General features: G+C 42.4%; 1 protein-coding gene across 11 annotated transcripts in view; it reads left to right on the top strand.

The window, feature by feature from the left end:
* The window catches only part of ADARB1 (adenosine deaminase RNA specific B1), a 70,119-nt gene that overhangs the window by 31,480 nt on the left and 18,762 nt on the right, over positions 1-19,877 (top strand). For all 11 annotated transcript variants that reach the window (XM_063400171.1, XM_063400172.1, XM_063400168.1 and 8 more), the window contains 5 exons: positions 7,734-7,848; positions 9,657-9,825; positions 10,333-10,481; positions 11,087-11,255; positions 16,945-17,126. In XM_063400171.1, coding sequence (XP_063256241.1) covers positions 7,734-7,848; positions 9,657-9,825; positions 10,333-10,481; positions 11,087-11,255; positions 16,945-17,126 — 784 coding nt within the window. The remainder of the gene's footprint in view (positions 1-7,733; positions 7,849-9,656; positions 9,826-10,332; positions 10,482-11,086; positions 11,256-16,944; positions 17,127-19,877) is intronic.

Raw genomic sequence — 19,877 nt, 5'->3', positions numbered from 1 at the left:
TGTGATGAATCAGTTTGAAGAGCATTTCTGCTTCTATAGGGGTGTGGCTGTGTCTATATATATATATTAAATATATATATATGTGTGTATGTATCTGTGTATTAGGTGATTTATACAGTTACAGCTCCTGACAATTTGTATTCTCTTGCACAGAGAAGAGGCTTTGTTTCTGATGCCACAGGTGAGAGAAACCCTTTGGGTGTTGCGGATGGCTTAGGCTAATGACCAAGAGGAGTCAAGTCCTGTGTGTTGAATCAGGAGTCAAGTCATGTGTGTGGAATAGTTTGAACAGCTGTTTCTGTTTCTATAGATATGTGTGCATCTGTATATATAAAATATATGTGTATGTATCTGTGTATTAGGTGATTTATACAGTTACAGCTTCTGACAATTTGTATTCTCTTGCACAGAGAAGAGGCTTTGTTTCTGATGTTCTCAGCCTTGATCATGTTGTGTAAGAGAGCTCCAGTGCCAGCTTGAATTACAGTTTGTGCTGGGGAGAGATTGAATCACATCTTGCTCATCTCAGACAGCGAGACTTAGATGGAGTTCCAAGTGAGAATTACTGCTTCAAGTGAAGTTATTTGATACAGCAGTTTTTAGCAGAGAAGAAAGTCATTCTTCCCTGCCATCAGAAATTGTTGCAAGTCAAGGTCAGATGAAGTGAGGCTGTTGCGACTGCTGCTAATGTCCAGGGTGTGAACACATTCCATGTGCAGGTATATGAGATGTGTGGTTAAATGGCTGTCATCTGAAGGGTTGTGCTCTAGGCAAATGAATTATTGTGCATATGGAAGTTACTTAGGCAAGTAAATCTGGCTGAGAAATAATTTAAATCAAATAGGTAATGAACTAGGGAAAGCATCCAACATACTGGACACAGATCAGAAATTTGAAGTTACTAGAATGGAGTAATTTTGAATTTTTAATGCTGAAAAATTCTCCCCTGTTTTCTTGTTTGTTTCTTTCAGTCAAACTATACTAATAATTGTTTGACTGCTGTCTTTCTACTGCATCTCTTGGGTCTTTTAAGTGATATTATATGCCCATCTAAACTAAAATATTTGTCTGTGAATTCTTTTGCAATTTTCTGTATATTATGAGAATTTCAAGGCTTTGACCTTTTCTATGTCAAAACCATTGTTCTAGATTTCTTTAAAATTCTAACATACTGTTCTGATTGGATAATGTGGGGTCAAAGGGTATAAGCAGATGTGACTATTTTAAGGACATTGTTTTAGCAAAATATATGGACATTATGCATATTTTAGAACTTCCTATATGGTTTCATTCTAATGTTGCACAATTACTGTGTTACTGATAAATGCTTCCTTCATTTTCAAATCCAGGATCTTGCTGTTTTGGGTAGTTAAAATTTCTTCAATAGATTCGGTAATTTCAGAGTGCATTCTCTGCTTTTAAAAGTAGTTTTGACCTCAGACACCAAAAAAATGTCACTGCTAGTAATTCATGTGTTATTAGTTCTTGCAGGAGTAAAATGGTAAAAGCTGGAACTGGAAGAGGGAAGTGTGAAAAACCCAAGCTGAACTGGCAAAGATGACACATGGGTGCTGCCTTGTTTAGACCCAATTTCAAGTAATTTTTATTCAGGGGCTTTTGATCAGCTTGTCATCAGGATGTCATCAAGCACTTCACTGTGTTGCTTTGCTTTGAATTATAATTAGCTGTTATTGGATTTACATTTGGTCTTGTACATATTAGTGATTTTGGTCTGGTATGTATTTAATCATTTAAGCATTTGTGGTGTTTTCAGGTCCTGCTTAGAAGTCTGTGAGTTGTTTAATTATTTTAGATATTGTTTACTTTGTAAAAAGTGTTAAGTTCAGAGATAATCATAAAATGGGTGAAATCACAAAAATTGGAGAGTGCAGGAATGATGTAAATCAGGATAGGATTTGACACAACCAGTGGACAAAATAAAATGTTGATCAAGTTGGAAAAAATGAAATCTAGAAATCTGTGAGGGGAGGAAAAATTGAAATACCAAGTATTTAGGGGGAAATGAAAGAAGTACAGTGTGGTTGTAACAGTGAAGATGTTGGAATTAACTGCCTGAGTGGCAGGTCCAAACCTGCCTGTAGCTTATTCGTGGTGAGAAGAACGGAGTTGAGAGGAGAGATGTTCCCTGGTGGTGGTGGTGGTGGTCATGGGCATGGCTGGATGTCTGCTGTGACCCCACTAGATCTCCTGAGAGCTGGTGCTCCAAAGAGAGTTAAATATGGAAACAGATGTGCAAAGTGTCAAACGGTACAGAAGGGCTGCTGCAATCAAAAATTATTGTGGTGAGGTGGGTGTGAGAATATTCTGATGGCTGTACGGAGGGATATTGAGGTGCTGATCCTGGGGTTCAGTTCAAGCTTCTCTGTTTGCTCACAGCTTGCTCTGTTGTCAGGGATGAGGGAAGGCTCCCTGCAGTGAGGAACCTCTCTGTGCTGGCAAAGTGAGTTAAACTCAACACTCAACATGTGCCTCAGAGTGGGTAAAAAGGTCCCACTGAAAAACTCAGCAGCTGTGCACTTAGCACCTTGGCAGTGGGTGTGTTGGTATTGAACAGATTGTCACACTTGCATTAGAGGGACTTGCCTCTCCAAAACAATGAAAATAATTTTATGGTTAGCTCTGCTTTGTGAACTGATCAAAAAAATCATAGAATCACAAAATGGCTTGGGTTGGAAGAAACCTTGAACCTTATCTTATTCCCACCCCCTGCCATGGGCATAGACACCTTCTGCTATTCCAGGTTGCTCCAAGCCCTGTCCAACCTGCCCTTGAACACTTCCAGGCAGCCACAGCTTCTCAGTGCCGTGGCCTCTCCACCCCTACAGGGAAGAATTTCTTCCCCATATCCCATCTAATGCTGCCCTTTGTCAGTGGGAAGCCATTCCCCCTTCTCCTACACTCCAGGCTCTTGCCTGAAATCCTTCTCCAGCTCTTGGAGCCCCTTCAGGCACTGGCAGGGGCTCTGAGCTCTCCCTTGATCCCTCTCTCCTCCAGGTGAGCACCCCAGCTCTCTGCCTGTCTCCAGAGCAGAGGGGCTCCAGCTCTTGGAGCATTCTGGTGGCCTCCTGTGGAGGGGTCTCACACCTCTGCCACAGATGGCATGGTGCTGCCCCTCAAAGAAGTTCTCAGGCCAGTTCCAAATGCTTTGGAGTAAAACTGAGAAAAGAACACAGTGGTAGCAGTAACTCCCCAGTATACGCTTCAGACCTTCAGCAGCCCAGGCTGCTGGTGTCCCTCAAGGAAAAGTTTTCCATCAGACAATGGGATCCTGCTGGTTGGAGGTAGCACCTCTTCGAGCCACTAATGGCTTCTGTTAGAAAGCTGATATGGAGGCTTTTTCCTGATGTTATTTCCTCAAACTGTTTACTTAAAAAGATAACTGATTAGTCAAGGTGTGCAGAGAACTGGAAATTGAAATCATACACATTGAAGCTTAAATACACGTATTTAAATTAGAAAGCTTGACTATTGTGAGAGAAAGCAAGTTGAGCTACACAAAGGAGCAGTGCAGCTGCAAATGAGATCAGTTTGAAAAACATCACTAGAGAGAGTATTTTTAATCATTCACCTAATTCAGTTTATCCTTTCTGTTGTTGTGGACAGGCATTGAAACAAAACATTAAGCAGGAGAAATGGAGTGAGTGAATGGCTATGTGTACTTGATGTGCTGTTCTAGTCCTAGTTCATCCTGGGGCAAGGGGAAGTATAAAAAATGATTCAAATATATAAAAGATACACAGAAATATGAACATGATTGGAGATCTGGGAAAGCTGCTTCTGGAGAGGTATGAGGAGTTCTAGGCAGTTCATTGCAATGGATTGCTTAGGGCATACAGGAGAATAAGAACATGATGGATTCAAACCTGGGAAAAGGACAGTGTTGAATATATTTATGGGGATATCACGAATTATATGTTGGAATAGTTGCTGTGGAATTGGAAGAAATATAGAAGATGCATCAGCATAAGCAGTGGAAGAGTCTACAAACAGGCAGACATTTCTATAAATCATAACAGGAAACTTCTATGAATTGTGTGTGCTGGTCACTGTTAAAGGGCAGGACCTGGTTGACCTTCATTTTACCTTGGTGGAAAGTTCACATAAGCCATTAACTTTTTCTTGAAGACAAGAATAAAAAAAACTAAACCAAGGGAGAACATGTCTGCTTGAGAAGGGTGTCTGGAGATCCAAGGAGAGCACAAAGGATGGAGACTTCTTGGGCCAGTTCCAGTGAGAGCTGTGAGCTATTGCTGCTGCCCTTCCCACCACTCAGGGGATCACCAGCATTCATCTTGGGTGGGCTCCAGAGCCTTCCAAGGTCTTCCTTCAGCTCCAGATTGACCTGAACTTCATCAGCTCCAGATTATTTTCAAGTGTGAATGATCAGGGTGGTTCTGCAACATTGCTGCAGCATCTGTGTTTAACTAAAACCAGTCTGTGTGTGTAGAAAAGGAGTGGATTCACCGAATTCATCAGAGAAGGAAACAACACACCCGAAAGTACTTTGAGCTCACGTGCCTTACTGAGCCAACTGTCAGCTATTTTAGGTCTTTCCTTTTTTGAATTACTCAGCTTGGAATAATGATTTAATGCAAGAGCAGGGGTGGAGAAACTGTGTCAGATGTTAGAGCATTCACAGGGAAGGTGAGACCCGAGTTCAATTTGTGTTCCAATTAACATTTACTTATATGAAAGGCAGTAGAATCAGAATGTGATGTGAAAGGTCAGGCCAGTCAGTGGCCTGGGCTTGCTGTGGAAACAGCCTCAAGTCCATGGTTTTGAGATGGGGACAGCAGGATGTAATTTCTGGGCAGTGAGTCTTGTTCTTGGTGCTGCTTTATTCCCTTCTCTTCCATGCCTTAACTATGTCAGTATAATAGACTGCCTGGGAGACAGGGATAGTTCTTCTAATTTCTTGGGAGTATTCTTACTGAAGACCAAAATCTTAGTGACTACATCTATAGGCATTTAGCAGTGTTTATTCCTCACCGCCCAGCTGTTGTCACACAATTTGTGTATCAAATAGAAATAACAAATCTTTAATTTATCTGCCTGTCTTCTGGCAGTGATTTCTTTTCCTCCTCTCCAGTTCATCCTGGATTGTTTGTATCTCCAAGGTTCATTTTGTCTCGCTTGAGTTCTGCTTAGTTCTTCTCATGAGTCCTCCCCAGTGTCTGGCTCCAAGTTCATCCAAGCATTTTTAGACTTCCTTGCCAACAGCTTAGTTCCAGGCTCTGTGAGATGCAGCTCCATCCTGTTCTGCTGTGCCAGCTTCCCAGAGGAACTCACTGTGTGCTCCTTTGTATACCAACACCACAGTTTCCTCTGCTTTGCTTCTGGTGTAAAAAAAAAAGGCTCCTTCTGGAGGAAGCTGATGGATCCAGCCTGTAGGCAGGGGAGCCTTTGGTCAGTGGCATTAGCAGGCAAAGTGGCCGTAGATTTCTTCCAGAAACACATGGCAATTTCAGTTCCCAGTGCTGGGGAAGACTGCTCCATTACCAGTCACCCCAGTCACCACCACTTTTTTTTTTTTTAATTATTTTAGAAAAGGTGAATCACATTGTTTGTTCCCTGGATGCCAAGCCTTTTCTAGCAGGTTTGAAGCCTCTATTAAGCATAGAATCATAGTGTAGTCCAGGTTGGAAGTGACCTGGGGCATATGTTCTCTTTGTGGATTGGGTCCGTCCCTGTCTGGAATAGTTTGTGTCTGTAGTATCTGTATTCCATCACAAAGTCATTCAGCATGGTTCTACCATGTGCTGTCCAGCACATCAGTGTAGGGTAGAGCAGAAAATACAGGGATTACAGAAATGGGAGCTTAAAACTTGCAACTGGGAAACTAATGTCCATAACTGTGCAGTGAGGCTAGGGATAAAACCCTGGAATGGGGACTCTGTGCCTTGGCTGTCTGCCCTCATGTCTGCAGGGAGGTTAATAATTTAAGCCTTTTGTGTATTAATTTTCCATTTCTAAGAGCAGAGTGATTAAAAGCCACTCAGTTATTTGCCTTTTCTTTTGGGTATTTTCCTTAAAGTTCAGCTTTCAGCATTAGGTAAGTGCTAGGACCGTAAATGCAGATTTAGTGCTGTGTGGTTGTGGTCCTGGCAGAACATGGGTGTAACCCAATTTTGGGTCAGCAACAAAGACTGTGTTTGAAAATCCATGCCTGACCAGACATGTTGTCACCCCTGAGCCAAATGGTGTTCCTGAAAAACATGTGGAGTTTCTGAGTTGCAGTCCATTCAAATGTTTCAAGAAAATTGGTGTTTGCAATGTCAAGAGTCATCTGATTCCACAAGTTGAGTGATTGCAAAACACTGATGAGGCTGGTGCAGCTGGGACCTGACTGCTGGTCACTGTTCTGTCAGGCCCTGGTGAGAGCTGCTGAGCTCTGTAATCCTGACACCCCAGCTTGAGTTATTTCCTGTCTGCTAAAGCTTTTCCAAAAGGAAGTTAACGTTGAGAGCATGCCCACGTCATTTCTAGGCTGTTGGTTCTCATGAGCCTTGTTAAGGAGATGGACGTGAATGGGGCTGGTGGTCTTCAAACCATTTTCTTTTCTTTTTTTCTATTTTGGTTTGGTTTTTTCTTTCCCATTTTTCTCTTGGACATCTAACACATTTGTGTCATAGAATGGTTTAGGTTAGAAGGGACCTTAAAGCTCATCCAGTCCCGCCTCCTGCCGTGGGCAGGGACACTTTCCACTAGGCCACATTGCTCCAAGCCCTGTCCAACCTGGCCTGGAACACTTCCAGGAGTGGGGCAATCACAGCTTCTCTGCTCCAGTGCCTCACTCCACATCTGAATGGCCTGGTGGGTGTGACACACAGTACCTGTGTCTCTGTGCGTGTGAAGCTGTGGGCCAGGTGTGCACACCTGGAACATCTCAGGTACTGCTGGTTATCAACTCATGCTTGCCTTGGCTTCAGATTCTTTTCAGGTGTAAATTCAGGAATTTGGTCTTGACTCATTTTTTGTAGCAATTCCAGTTCCAGCTGCTTTGAAAACAGCAGGTGGGATTAGCTGCAGCGCTGAGCTGGATTGTCAACAGGAGCAGGACTGCTCTTTCGAAGTTTTCCGTCATTTTAGAAGTTAGCCCCACTTACAGCCTGGCTTGAAGTGACTGTTCAAGTTGTCCTAAAAGACAGAAATCTTTCCTGATTTTGGGATAATTTATTTGGGTTTATACACTGGTATTTTCTATCCCGAACTTTGCATAGGTCTTGTAAAAACAAGATAGGAAGCATTAAACTGGGGTTGGAAACAAAATTGCCCTTATTTATATAACAGATAAGGAATTGTATTGTTATAAAAGGTTCATTTGAGGGGCATGGATTTTTATTTCAATCTCATTGTCAGGTTCAATGTTGAGGATATCGAAATGATATGTTTTGAGGTTTGAGCATGAGAGTATAAACTCCTCTGTCTCTCCAGTTGTTCTCCCAAGCCTCAGATGTTCATCAGGATCATGGGCATTAGGTACTTCAGTGCTTGGCTTAACGCTCTCTGACCTTGTTGTGGCAGACATGGAGCACTCCTACCTCTGCTTCCACTTGCAGGGGGCACCTCAGTGTCAGGTTTTAAAGTGAACAGTAAAAACTCCCTTCCTTTGCTTTGTCCAATCATTTAAAAGCAGAAATCTTTATAACTTAATGCTCCTGTAATTTTTAAGTTTGTTTTTTTTAAATGTGCATTTCTGTGTGGTCCTACAGGTGTTAGCTGATGCTGTTGCACGCTTGGTTGTAGATAAATTCAGTGATTTGACAGAAAATTTCTCATCTCCACATGCACGTCGAAAAGTCCTTGCTGGAATTGTCATGACAACAGGTAAATTTTTTAAAAAAGTAGTATCTTGAATGCTTAAATATGAGAGCTCTGTTTGCATCTAGTAAACCACCTTTTTTCATTTAACTGGTATTGAAATTTATTTTTGCTGTTTAATCTTGAAGGTGGACTAAATATAGTAATTAAATCTCAGATATTTACAGGAAAAATATACCTGCAAGTACTTGTTTTTCACAGAGTTCCTGTCCTCTGCCTGACACATCTGAGTAGCTCACAAAACATAGGTTTTACAGTTAATCATGAAACTTTGGGAAAACCAGTAACATCGCCCATTGGTATTCCTGGTTTGGGCATGTTATGTAAGAATTATGCTTTTTTCCAAGGTTTTAAGATTCTGTACTTTGTTATTCTTGCTACATTTTATTCTTAGTGCTCTATGTCAGTCATTTCATTAAAAATATCTGAAGAAAGCAGTTTGTGTTTTGGCAGATGGCAGCGGTGTGCTCGTGTCAGCAATGGTGTCGTGGCTCCCTGGGGGCTGACACAAGATCTCTGCTTGTCCAAATCACCCAGAACAGCGAAGTTGTGCCCTAAATTAATCTATGGCCATGCTGCTGCTGACTTTTCCTCACATTAAGGTTTATCCTGGTCTTCAGTCAATGTGAACTCTTGGTGGAATGTTCATTTTGAGGTTGTCCCAGCTCTGTCCCTCCCACTCACACAGGTTGTAAGGAGGTTTGGGAAGCCTTGATGCTCCTCAAGCTCTGTTGAGAACAGCCAGACCTCCATGTGGAAGTAACACTTGTTTTAGCCCCAAATACATGAGGAACATGCTGTAGTTTTGTTTATTTTGGTTTGTGGTATTTAACAGGTTTTTGTGCTATTTACAGCCTTGTACGTGCAATTCCCAGAAGAGTCATGTGCCAAAGAATTTAGACTTAACTAACATGTGAATAACTTTTGATAACCTGAAGAAAAAGCTTTGCACAGAATAAGAAAATATCTTGCCATATAATATCCCCATTAGTCTGGGGAGTGCCTAGAGTTAAATGACCCCATTGTATAGCTGTGTGTTACAGCTTGGTGCTTCTCCTCTAACCCTGTGGGCAGGAGGGCCCAGCTGGGCTCAGGTTTATTTTAACTTGTTGGGCTTTTTTTACCCCTGGGTGTTTTGCTGAGTGGCATTTTGACCTGTCTTTCTTAGTCCTTCGTTCAGCTGGGGGTTTTGAGTGATAAAGGGCAGTTCTCTGTATAGAAACTACCCACCCAATGTACTTTTTAAATCCTATTGCATGGGATGGTTTAATACCAAGAACTATACATTATAATGGTGGTCTTTACAGTGATTTAAGCATTTACATTTCTTTTTTCCCTAGTCTCACCTTTCCTGTTGTTGGCTCAACACCCTTCCATAACATGTTGCTGCTTTGATAAACCTATGCCTTTCAGATTTCTGAAGTGGCTGTGAATATCTGCATAGATGGCCAGAAGGTACAGCTGAAAGTTGATGGCTGCCTGAATCTCAGGAAAAAAAGCACTTCGGATCTTGGGCTTTAATAATTCTTCTTGAAGCAGCACTTTTTACTTGCAGGTTTTCAATTTTTAACTTGTCTGAACTCCAACATGAAGAGAGTAGTTTCTATGAGAGCCACTGACAGTGATTGTGCAGGGAGGTATGACTGACTGAAGCTTTTGTTTTAAATAAATTATCAGAAGAAAAAGCATTTATTTTTTTAAAAGAAGCAAACAACCAAAAAGAAAAAAAGCATTGTTTGAGTTCTGCAAGAAGATCACTCAGTGCATTATGTGTGATGTTAATTGAATCTCCTTCCTGAAATTTTGTTCTGCAGGTACAGATGTGAAAGATGCCCTAGTCATCAGTGTTTCTACAGGAACAAAGTGCATCAATGGTGAATACATGAGTGATCGTGGTCTTGCATTAAATGATTGCCATGCAGAAATCATAGCTCGACGGTGTCTGCTGAAATTTCTGTACACGCAGCTTGAGCTCTACCTAAGGTAAGCTGGAGAAAAGGGAAGATGAGCTGATCCCAAAGAGCTGGAAAGATGTCTGTGGAAAACATCTGTCTTCATTATTTCAGTGTAAAACACTTGTCCTGTTCCATTAGGATGCTGAATTTATAACTCGTGCCCCTTGCCCTCAAGTTTGTGTTGAACAAAACATTTATTCAGTGAGGTGTCAATCATGAGAAGGGAGGACGGGGAAAATAATTTGCAGTAATTTTGTAAACTGTAAATGTACAAATCAAAATAATATGAAGTGGGCTAAAGGTTGCTGATGTTTCATTTAAGTGCCTGAAAGCTCTTGACATTTGGGATTGCCACAGGCTCTTTGTTTCCTGTCTTGATGGTCCTTTAATTTTCTTAATTGTCATAACTGTTAGATTTATATTACAGAATTTTCAGCCATCATGTGTTTGCTTTTAATGCCTGTTAAGTCTGCCCAGCTTATGCCTATTTCCATGTTAATGTCAGTTTTGACTCCAGCTTTCTTCTCTGTTTCAGCAATAAAGAAGATCAGCAAAAGTCCATTTTCATCAGATCAGAGCAAGGCGGGTTTAAGCTGAAGGAGAATGTGCAGTTCCATCTCTATATCAGTACTTCTCCCTGCGGTGATGCTCGGATCTTCTCACCCCATGAAGCAGCACAAGAGGGTATGACAGCAGTCCTCTTCCACCCAAGGGAGCTGAAATGATTCTTGGGGCATGTACAAGCAGCACAGTTAAAATTTAGGTGTCTTCTTTCCTTTTAGCATAGAAGTGTGTTAGACAAAGATCTCTTCCAAAAAAATCTGAGCTGTTCTTCCTCTGTGGTAGAAGTTCAGTATAGAGTGATGAGCCCTGTGGTCTTGAAGAGGCTGATGCTAACTGAGATAAGCCAGTGAGTCAGCAAGTATTCCTACAGAACTAACCATCCTTTCTGTTTCCATCCTTTAACAGCAGTTCTCTGCCTGCCCCTTCCACAGTCTGCCCATTAACTTCATTTTAACTCTGTAACACGCTGAGCAGAGCTCAAGAGCTGCCTGCTTCCTACTGCTCCTTTGGTGAAAGCTTGGTTTAACTGCAGGTGTGTTTTGGAAGGCAATACTTGTGAGAGGTGTCTGATGCTGTAGCTGAATTGCCAAGAGCAGTAGGAACTGTGATGCAAGCCCGCAGTAACTGCAGGCAGATACCTCAAATCAGTCTTTCTTACTGTGAGTCTAATGTGAAACCCTTTGAGCATGTTCCTTAGCTGATTCTCAGTGTTCTTTGTCCTGCAGACCAAGGGGACAGACACCCAAACCGCAAAGCCAGGGGACAGCTCCGGACCAAGATCGAGTCTGGGGAAGGGACCATCCCCGTGCGCTCCACCACCACCATCCAGACGTGGGATGGGGTGCTGCAGGGGGAGAGGCTGCTCACCATGTCCTGCAGTGACAAGATAGCCAGGTGAGACACTCACTGATTGCTTGTGTTGCTGTTGATGTTACTGCTGGAGGAGGGCGTAGGACAAGGGGAATGGCCTTAAGCTGAAGCAGGGCTGGGTTAGGTGGGATATTGGAAAGAAATTCTTCCCTGTGAGGGTGGTGAGGCTCTGGCACAGGCTGCCCAGAGAAGCTGTGGCTGCCCCATCCCTGGAAGTGTTCAAGGCCAAGGCTGGATGAGGCTTGGAGCAGCCTGGACTAGTGGAAGGTGAGGGGTGGAATCTTTAAGGTCCTTCCAATGCAAAACCATCCTGTGATTCCTGTGAGTGAGGAGGGTGCCTGGTACCCACAATGGAAGTGCAGGGAGTTGATGGCTTATCTCACTGTGTGAGGGTAGCTGTCACCCCCGTGATAAAGCTCTGGTTCTTCACCTGCAGTTTGTCAGACCTTTTGCTGGCTTCAGAGGCGAGGTGTAGTCATTCTGTACCATTCCAGCCACATCAAGTCATGGCAGCTTTGTTTGTATTTCTGTCACTGGGGAATAGCAGAGGAATATGTTAGATTTTTTTCCCCTGAAGTAGGATAGCATTAGGAGAACAGTACAATAAATCTATTGCATTACTTGTATTTAGATCACTTCCTCTGGCGATATACATCCTTGCCCCATCGTTGGAAATGCTCAAAGTCAGGTTGGATGGAGCTTGGAGCAACCTGGTCTAGTTGAAAGTGTCCCTGCCCATGGCACGGGTTTGGAACAGGACAAACTTTAAAGTCCATTCCAACCCAAACCATTTTATGATAGCAAAGATTTCTATATTTTCCATGCATAGTTTAGATTTTTATTATTTTTTATGGTGAGAAGTGTTCCTGTTTAAAAAATCCTAATTGATGGGCACTTCTTGGTTTTGCTCCAGAATTTTAATTATAGTTTAAATATTTTTTTTTAATTAAATATTTTGTTTCTGGAACAGTATTTTAATTTATATTTCACCCAATTCCTTTTTTATTGTTCTTTTTGACTGAAAGATTTTTGTTGTTTTCAAAGTCATAAATGGACAAAAAAAAATCAGCAGTAATATTCTTTAACAAGCATTGGAAGTATGGGAGAGTTGCAACATCATAACTTTTTAAAATGAGTCCGTGTGTTTGCAGACAGACACCTTTGTGCTCTTGCAAAGTATATAAGAAATGTGAAGTTTTTCAGCTAATGATACATTAGTTATTTTTAATGATATATATGTTATATATGTGTTAATTAAGAGCTCTGCTGTTTTTTCAAGTCACTGTTAGCCTGATTCAAAGGTTATTAAAGATAGTGAGTTGGAACTATTCTTGTGAACTGCATATGCCAAATGAAAAATGCAGGAGGAAGGTTATATAATAGCTTTGTTCCTTTAGTCCTGTCTCAAGTAATCAGCATCTCTACTGCAGGAAAACATTTTGTTTTAGTTTAAATACCCCTAACATAAATGAATAGGGTCTTTCAGAAGCTAGGACAGGCAGCTGGGGAAAGGTAGTTCTACAAAAATGGTATTTTAGCTTCTTTTATAACGTTTTCAGTAAAATTCACCAGATAAATTCCCCAGTTTCATGCCAGGGGCTTCTCCCAACCACCTGACTTGGGATTCATGTCACCTTCTTTTATCACATTGTCATTGCAAATATATTTTTTAAAAAGCCAGTTGTTGAGCTAGAACACATTTGACTCTTTTGTTGATTTTGTGTGATGCAGAACAGAATCCATCTCTCGCTTCCATAGCTAGCTGTCACCTCTTCTTGGGGCTAATGGGAATAATTTTGTTTGTGCCAGTGAAGGAAGCAAATAGAACCCCTTGACACAGAACAAAGACTGTATGACGGGTAAGGAGGCCCAAATTTTCATCTTCTTTTTTTTTTTTTTTTTTACATTGCCCTGATGTGTTTTGTCCATTTACATTTGAAAGAATGCCTTGCTCCATGCTGTCCAGCAGTCAGTCCTCCAGTGTGCCTCAGACCTAGGAATTTCCACTGAGCTTTCCCAAGGGTTCACAATCACAGCCTGGGAAAGATGTGGATAAATTTTGGGGTGTGGGATTGCACTTGTATCAAACCACTTGTATCTGATGGATTATGTATAATCCAACTTGCTGTTTCCAGCCTTTGAGGGCTTGGCTGCAGTGTGCTGCCCAGCACCCTCCTAGACCTGGTAGGAACATCCAAGAGAAGTTGTGGGAAATGTGAGAGGGCCGTGAGTGTAATCCCACTTGGACTGGAAGCATTGAAACGGGATTGTCCTGGTGTGTTAGAGCTCAGTGGCTCTGCAGTAAGGTGTTAAGGTGGTTTCTGACCAGAGTCACACATAGTGACTCCCCTGCCCCATCCTTCTCTCTGCATAAAAATTAGTAACTAAGATGTTTGATATTAACATCAAGTTTTATGACTTATTGCTGTTACGCCCCCCTCAAAGCTGGATTTTCTCTAAAATAATGGAATTACAGAATTTCTGTACCTTTTAAGTTCAGAAAGTTCAGAGGAGAGTTTTTACCTGGCACATGTATTTTTAACTGGTTTTATTTTTGGCAAGAGGTGCTACCAGCATGCTGTGGAAGTGTTGCTGAGAGTTAAATTTTGTTTACCTTCTCATGTGTCAAGAGCTGTGAAATTAGCTGCATTTCATGAAGAAATCCACAGACCTCTTAGGAATCTGCTGTAGATACCCGTGAGCAGATAGTGGTCCAAAGCAGAAATGTGACAACATAGAAATTGTGCTTTCAGTAAAGGTTGATGCTGTATTGGCAGCAGTTGTTGGTGTGAGTTCTGACAATCTGGGTTTGTAAACTGGAGGACGAGGCAGTTTTGCCACTTCTGGAGGTGATGCCTGTGGCCTTTTGAAAACTGATTGGTGGTGGTGGATTCTTCTCAGTTTATATTCATACAACTTGTTTGAGCACACATGCTAATGGAAGTGAGATATTACTGTTTGACAGAAGTACAGTACGAAAAAGGAACAAGGAGAAAGTCTCTGTGCAGTCCTTTCTTTCACTTGCTATGATCTGCAGAACGCGACCATGAATCTGATAGGGAGAGGCAGAGGGATCTGGGGTGCTCAGCCTGAGGGAAAGGAGGCTCAGGGGTGACCTCCTTCCTCTCCACAGCTCCCTGAATGGGAGGGCAGAGTTAGCTGAGGATTGGCCCCTTCTCCCAGGTGTCAAGGGACAGCACCAGAGGAAATGGCCTCAGGCTGTGCCGGGTGAGGTTCAGGTTGGATACTGGGGAAAAATTTGGCCAGGTACTGGAACAGGCTGCCCAGGGAAGTGGTGGAGTGTCCCTGGAAGTGTCCAGAAGGGCTGTGGATGCAGCACCTGGGAACAGTGGTGAACAGGATGGTGCTGAGCAGGGTTAGTGATTGGACTTGATGATTTTGGAGGGCTTTTCCAGCCTCAGTGGTTATGTGATTCATTTGGGTTTTGTGTTTATCTGTGCTCTATAACCAGTTATAAGAAAATATTTCTGTAGAGAAGTATATGTTCTTTTATTATGACAATGAAGTTTAAAGCTAGTTATATAAACCTACCCACCACCCAAGCCTGCCTAATGAATATGAAGGGTTTTGGTTGTGTGAGTGGTGTCTGCAGTCCCTGTCCTTGCACAGGCCCATTGCCCTGAGCCCAGCACGAGCGTGTGCTGCAGTGGCCAAGGGCATTCAGCAAACCCAGCAAAACAAGGCCTGTGCCCAGTAAGACCAGTTCATCCAGTCCTCTTTGCAGGCGTCTGCTCCGCTGTCCTCACTCCTCTTCCTCTTCTAATCAGAAGTTCACAAGACAAATGTCAGCTTTCATTTTCTGTACCAGAAAAGGTCACCAAGTGTGGGAGGAAGCAGCAAAACACGAGCTCTGGAAATACTGAAGTCAGAAGTAAGGAAAAGGGTCTGGCAGAGGGTTCATTTAGGAAGTAAGGGCTTGACAGAGGAGGGCTTTGGCCTATTTTAAAATGTCTATCATCACCTAAGCACTGATCATGTAACGTAAAGTGTGATGTGCCTTGTCTGCAAACCTCAGTTTGCAATGCTCAGTCTTGAATTCTTTACAGATGTTTCTTCCATTGTGTTACCTGTGTCTGTAGCAGTCAGAAAAGCATATTGGGCCTGAGAAGCAACACCTAATATTCACTTGATATCTTTACTCCAACACTTAGTTGCTGATCGTGTTTTCAGTCTTATAAAAAATACACCTTTATTCCATGTAAAATACACCTCATACATTTAGCACAGTATTTTTACTCACTTATTAGGGCCAGCTTTTTTAATGACAGGTGAGTAAATAAATGCATATTGCCTCCATTTTCATCATCAGTAAAGATATGCAAAGAAATAGTTTCTTTGGATTATAATCTTTGCTTTACCATTTTTATATATAAAGAAGAAACATGTTGCAACTCCTGAAGCCAGCCTGTGTGGTTCAGTTTTTGCAGTAGTGAAACAGTTGTAGTGTGGAATTTCTAGCCTGAAAGGATGCTAATGTGTAGCCCTGCCATCCCAGCACAAGCTGCAAGAGCCACTGTTAGCAACATCCAAATTCTCTGTTTTCCTAGGAGAACCTTGCAACCTGGTAAAACGTGGGCTTTTTAACAAGGGACAACCATTCTATGGAGCACGAGAGCTTCTGATGTGCTCCTGTTTTATCCAAGCACCAAAGGAAACTTTTCCTGCTGCTTGTGTCTGGCTGTTGCTGTTGGACCCCACCTGCAGGTTGGACAGGGCTTGGAGCAACCTGGGATGCTGGAAGGTGTCCCTGCCCATGGCAGGGATTGAAACTAGATTATGTTTAGGGTCCCTTCCAAGCCAAGCCATTCTGGGATTCCAAGACTGAAATAAGCTGTTTTCATAGTACCTCAATATTCTTCTGACCAAGGCAGTGAAAATACTCTGCAGGAGATGTTGAGGTTTTCAAGAGTATTTTGTGTGACAGTCAGACACATTGAGAGCCAAAACTTTATCAAATGAACACAATTTTTTTAAAAAAATAACCAAAATCAGGATTTTGCTCCTAGGCATTCTATGTGTGTGCCACCAGACCTGATCCAGTGTAAATCACAGTGCTCAGACAGGGATTTATGTTTGGAATCTGTGAAGCAGCTCAAGGGAGCAAAGACTGTGTGCATTCTTTGTATGTTTTCAGCTTTCATGTTCAGTTTTGTCCCTGCCCATGGATATTCAAGCCAGTGCAGATGCCCTTTGTGCCAGCAGGATGTGGGCAGTGGGACTAGGCTCTGAGGGACAGCCTTTCCTTGTGGTGTGAGGTATGGAGGTCTTGCAGACAATCCTTCTTGTGTTCTGGGAAGGATGCTCTTCTCCGTGCCCGGTGTCTGTGGAGGCATCAGCTGCTGTTTCTGGTGGAGAGTCTCAGTTTGGCTTTCTCCCAGTGAATGATCCTGTCCATCTCTGTCATTAGAGTGCTGGAAAATGCATCACATGTTAGCAGGGGTGTGAGTTAGAGTCTGCTCCTGGTTTAGGTGTTTTTACTCAGGATTACACTGAGTGTTCCCTAAGCTGGTCTCTGAAGTTCTGGCAGGTGTCACAGCTTATGCTGCCATGGTGATGTGCTGGTCAGGAGAAAGGGTTGAAAGTCTGCTCCATTGTGATTAACTGATGTTATGTCTGGCAGATGTTACTTGTTCCATTAAAAAGAAAGTGTTTTTTTGTTTTTTGTTTTGTTTTGTTTTTCCCTCCCTCTTAGGTGGAACGTATTGGGTATTCAAGGAGCCTTACTTAGCCTCTTTGTGGAGCCAATTTACTTCTCTAGCATCATCTTGGGGAGTTTATATCATGGGGATCATCTATCCAGAGCCGTATACCAGAGGATAGCAGAGATAGAAGATCTACCACCTCTTTATACACTCAACAGACCTTTACTTAGTGGCAAGTATCTAATGGAGAAGGCCGTGCCGGTAACTAAGTCTGTTCCAGTAGCATTGTGATTTTGTAGTTCTCAAAACCTTGCAAACTGTGTGCTGTGAGTAAACTGCTTGCTGCTTACAAGAGAGAAGTTGTGGTGGAAACGTAATGCAGATACCCGGGCAGAAATACCATAGCAAGGACCTTTAAAAGTTGGAAAGAACTGGGGGAGGAAACTTTGGATGAGTTTTCACACCATTCCTGTCTGGAGCATGCCCTAGGAGGATGTGAGGAGAGCTGAGGGCTTAGGGAAACCTCGTCCCACCTGTGGAATGCTGTGCTAGCACTCACTATCACGTCTTCACTGCAGATTTTTGTTGAGTGGTCCCTTCATCTATCAGTATGCTAAGATACACACACTTGGCTCACAATTTCCAGGTCAATAATCAACTCAAAATGGACAAAGGGAACACCTCACCTGTCTTAAAGTCTAAAATGGCTTGTTACAGTAATGCTCTGAAAGCTTTAAAACTGAAATCTCATCCTCCCTCTCACTGTGTGTATTGCTTTGTTCTGTAGAGATTAGCTTTTGGCATGTGTTTATATTCCAGGGGCAAAAAAAGGCAGCTCGTAATTTCAAAGCATGTTTAAAGATTGATATGAATTTAAAAAAAGAGATTTAGGGAGGGAGTGGGGGAAAGAGCATTCTGAACAATGAGTATTTCTTTAGGTAAGAAAGGTAATGAGGATTCCCTGAACTAGGATGTATAAAAATGTTAAATAACAAAGTTGTCCTTATATTAGCAAGTAACAGTTGCAACACTTTGTACCAAATATCTAATAGTTTTATTGGCATAGTAGCTGATGCATGGACTGTCTCTGCCTGATTTGGGGGAATTTTTATCAGTCCTTCAGGACAGCAGGTTTGTGGCAGGGTGAGAAGCGTTTTTGTTATCCTTTTCACAGCATGTACCAGTACCTTGTCTTGTTGAAAATCATCTTTCTGCAATGGTGCTATCATCTATTTCCCATGAAATAGAACCATCTGTTTAAACAGTTGAGCCAGGACTTGCTGTGCAGCAGAGAGAGTTTAGAAATGTTCTCAGCTGTTGAGTTTCCACAAAAATACACATCTCAAAAATGTATAGAAAGGTTCTTTAGGAGGTTGGGCAGAGAAGAGTGTTGATGTATTTTCTTTTACTGGTTCAGTCTTGAAAGCTGATTTTCTGACTTCTGCTGTTAGATTCAGCTGGGGCAGTCGTGTAGCTGCCTGTGTGCTCTTAGATTCACATTTTTTCAGTGTATTCTTACCTAGAACAAGCGTGGCAGAAATGCCTGTCTCTAGTTCTGTGTTCTTTCTTGCACCACACACACACCTCTGTGATTTATTTCCACCAGGGGGGTGAACTAGAATGGAAATACCTGTCTTGCCCCACTGTTCTACCTATTTAGCTGAGAAAGTACTGTAAAAACAGGTTGTCTTCCTCTAATAAAGCAAATTTTATGTCTGCTGGGGCACCTGCATGAAGTCAGAATTATTTCGAGATACTGTTTGTAGTGCTAAGAACTGTCTTTTCATCGTCTTTCTTTTTTTATGAGGTAGTTTTTACTTACAGCTTTTGCCAGCAGATTGAATCATAGAATCATTAAGGTTGTAAAAGACCCCCAAGATCATCAAATCCAACCATTAGCCCAGCACTGCCCTGCCCACCACTAACACGTCCCCAGTATTCAGTTCCAGTGGGGACACTCATTCCAGAGCAGGTGTTTTTCAGCTGAGGGATGCAGGACATCTGTGTATTCATAGAAAACTCCCTCCTGTGCTGACTCTTGGTTGCAGGATCCAGCTTTCCAGGGTGCCTTCAGACTCCAGCACTGAGGGCAGTGGAGCTCTCCCTGAGAGATGGCCACCCCACTTGAAGAGAAGACAGGTTTGAATCCTGTAAATTTCTAGAATAGTCTGAAAAAAACCTGATTTCTCAATCAGATAGAGTGAGGGTGGTTGGATAAATCACAGTATTAGATTGCCCATCTGCAGGGTGACCTGCACAGACTCTTTTTGAGGGGGAGTCACTGTGGGAGGTGGGCATGCAAGAGTTAACCCAGGCTGAGGCCCAAGTCAGGTACTGAGATTTTTTAGAAATCCTTAACACATCTTTCATTTGTTCATTCCTGGCCCATGTTTTGAAATGGTTTCAGCTTTTTGCCATCCACAGCCTGCTTGAGTGGAGGAGCACTGGAATGTGCAAAGGTTTGTGCAGAACTTCCTTTCTGCCAGTTTACTCAACCAGATGTTCCTGGGTGCACTGTGAGGTCCAGGCCACAAGCAGTGGTGCTGACACTCAGTTTTCTATACCTCTGAGATAATTCCTTCCTACATAAGTCCTATTTTTTGCAAGCTGAAGTGTCTTAGTCTCTGTTGTTGTCCTTGCACAGAGACCCTTTCATGTCAGGATCGTTTTGCAGACCCATTGTTATGCTAGTACCTGTCAGGGCAGTACCTGACATTCAGGGTAAAGCAGCAATACTAGTCTGTGTGGTGGCATGTGTTCTGTTCACTTCCTTGATCCTTCACTAATGATTCCTGACATTCTCTTAGATTGCTGTTGGTGATTGACCTGACCTTTTAGAAACTAAAATCCCATTCCTGAATGCTGATATCGAGCTCCAAGTCCAGCACTCCTTGTGCAAGATTGCTTTGGGTTTTTTCCTAATATGTGTTTCTTTATATTCATCTGTGAGGAATTTCATCTGCCTTTTTATTGCCTAGACACC

Source organism: Prinia subflava, chromosome 6, assembly GCF_021018805.1.
Source record: "Prinia subflava isolate CZ2003 ecotype Zambia chromosome 6, Cam_Psub_1.2, whole genome shotgun sequence".
Classification (NCBI taxonomy): domain Eukaryota; kingdom Metazoa; phylum Chordata; class Aves; order Passeriformes; family Cisticolidae; genus Prinia; species Prinia subflava.
The sequence above is the reverse complement of the archived record's forward strand: the minus strand, read 5'-3'. Positions and strand labels throughout refer to the sequence as shown.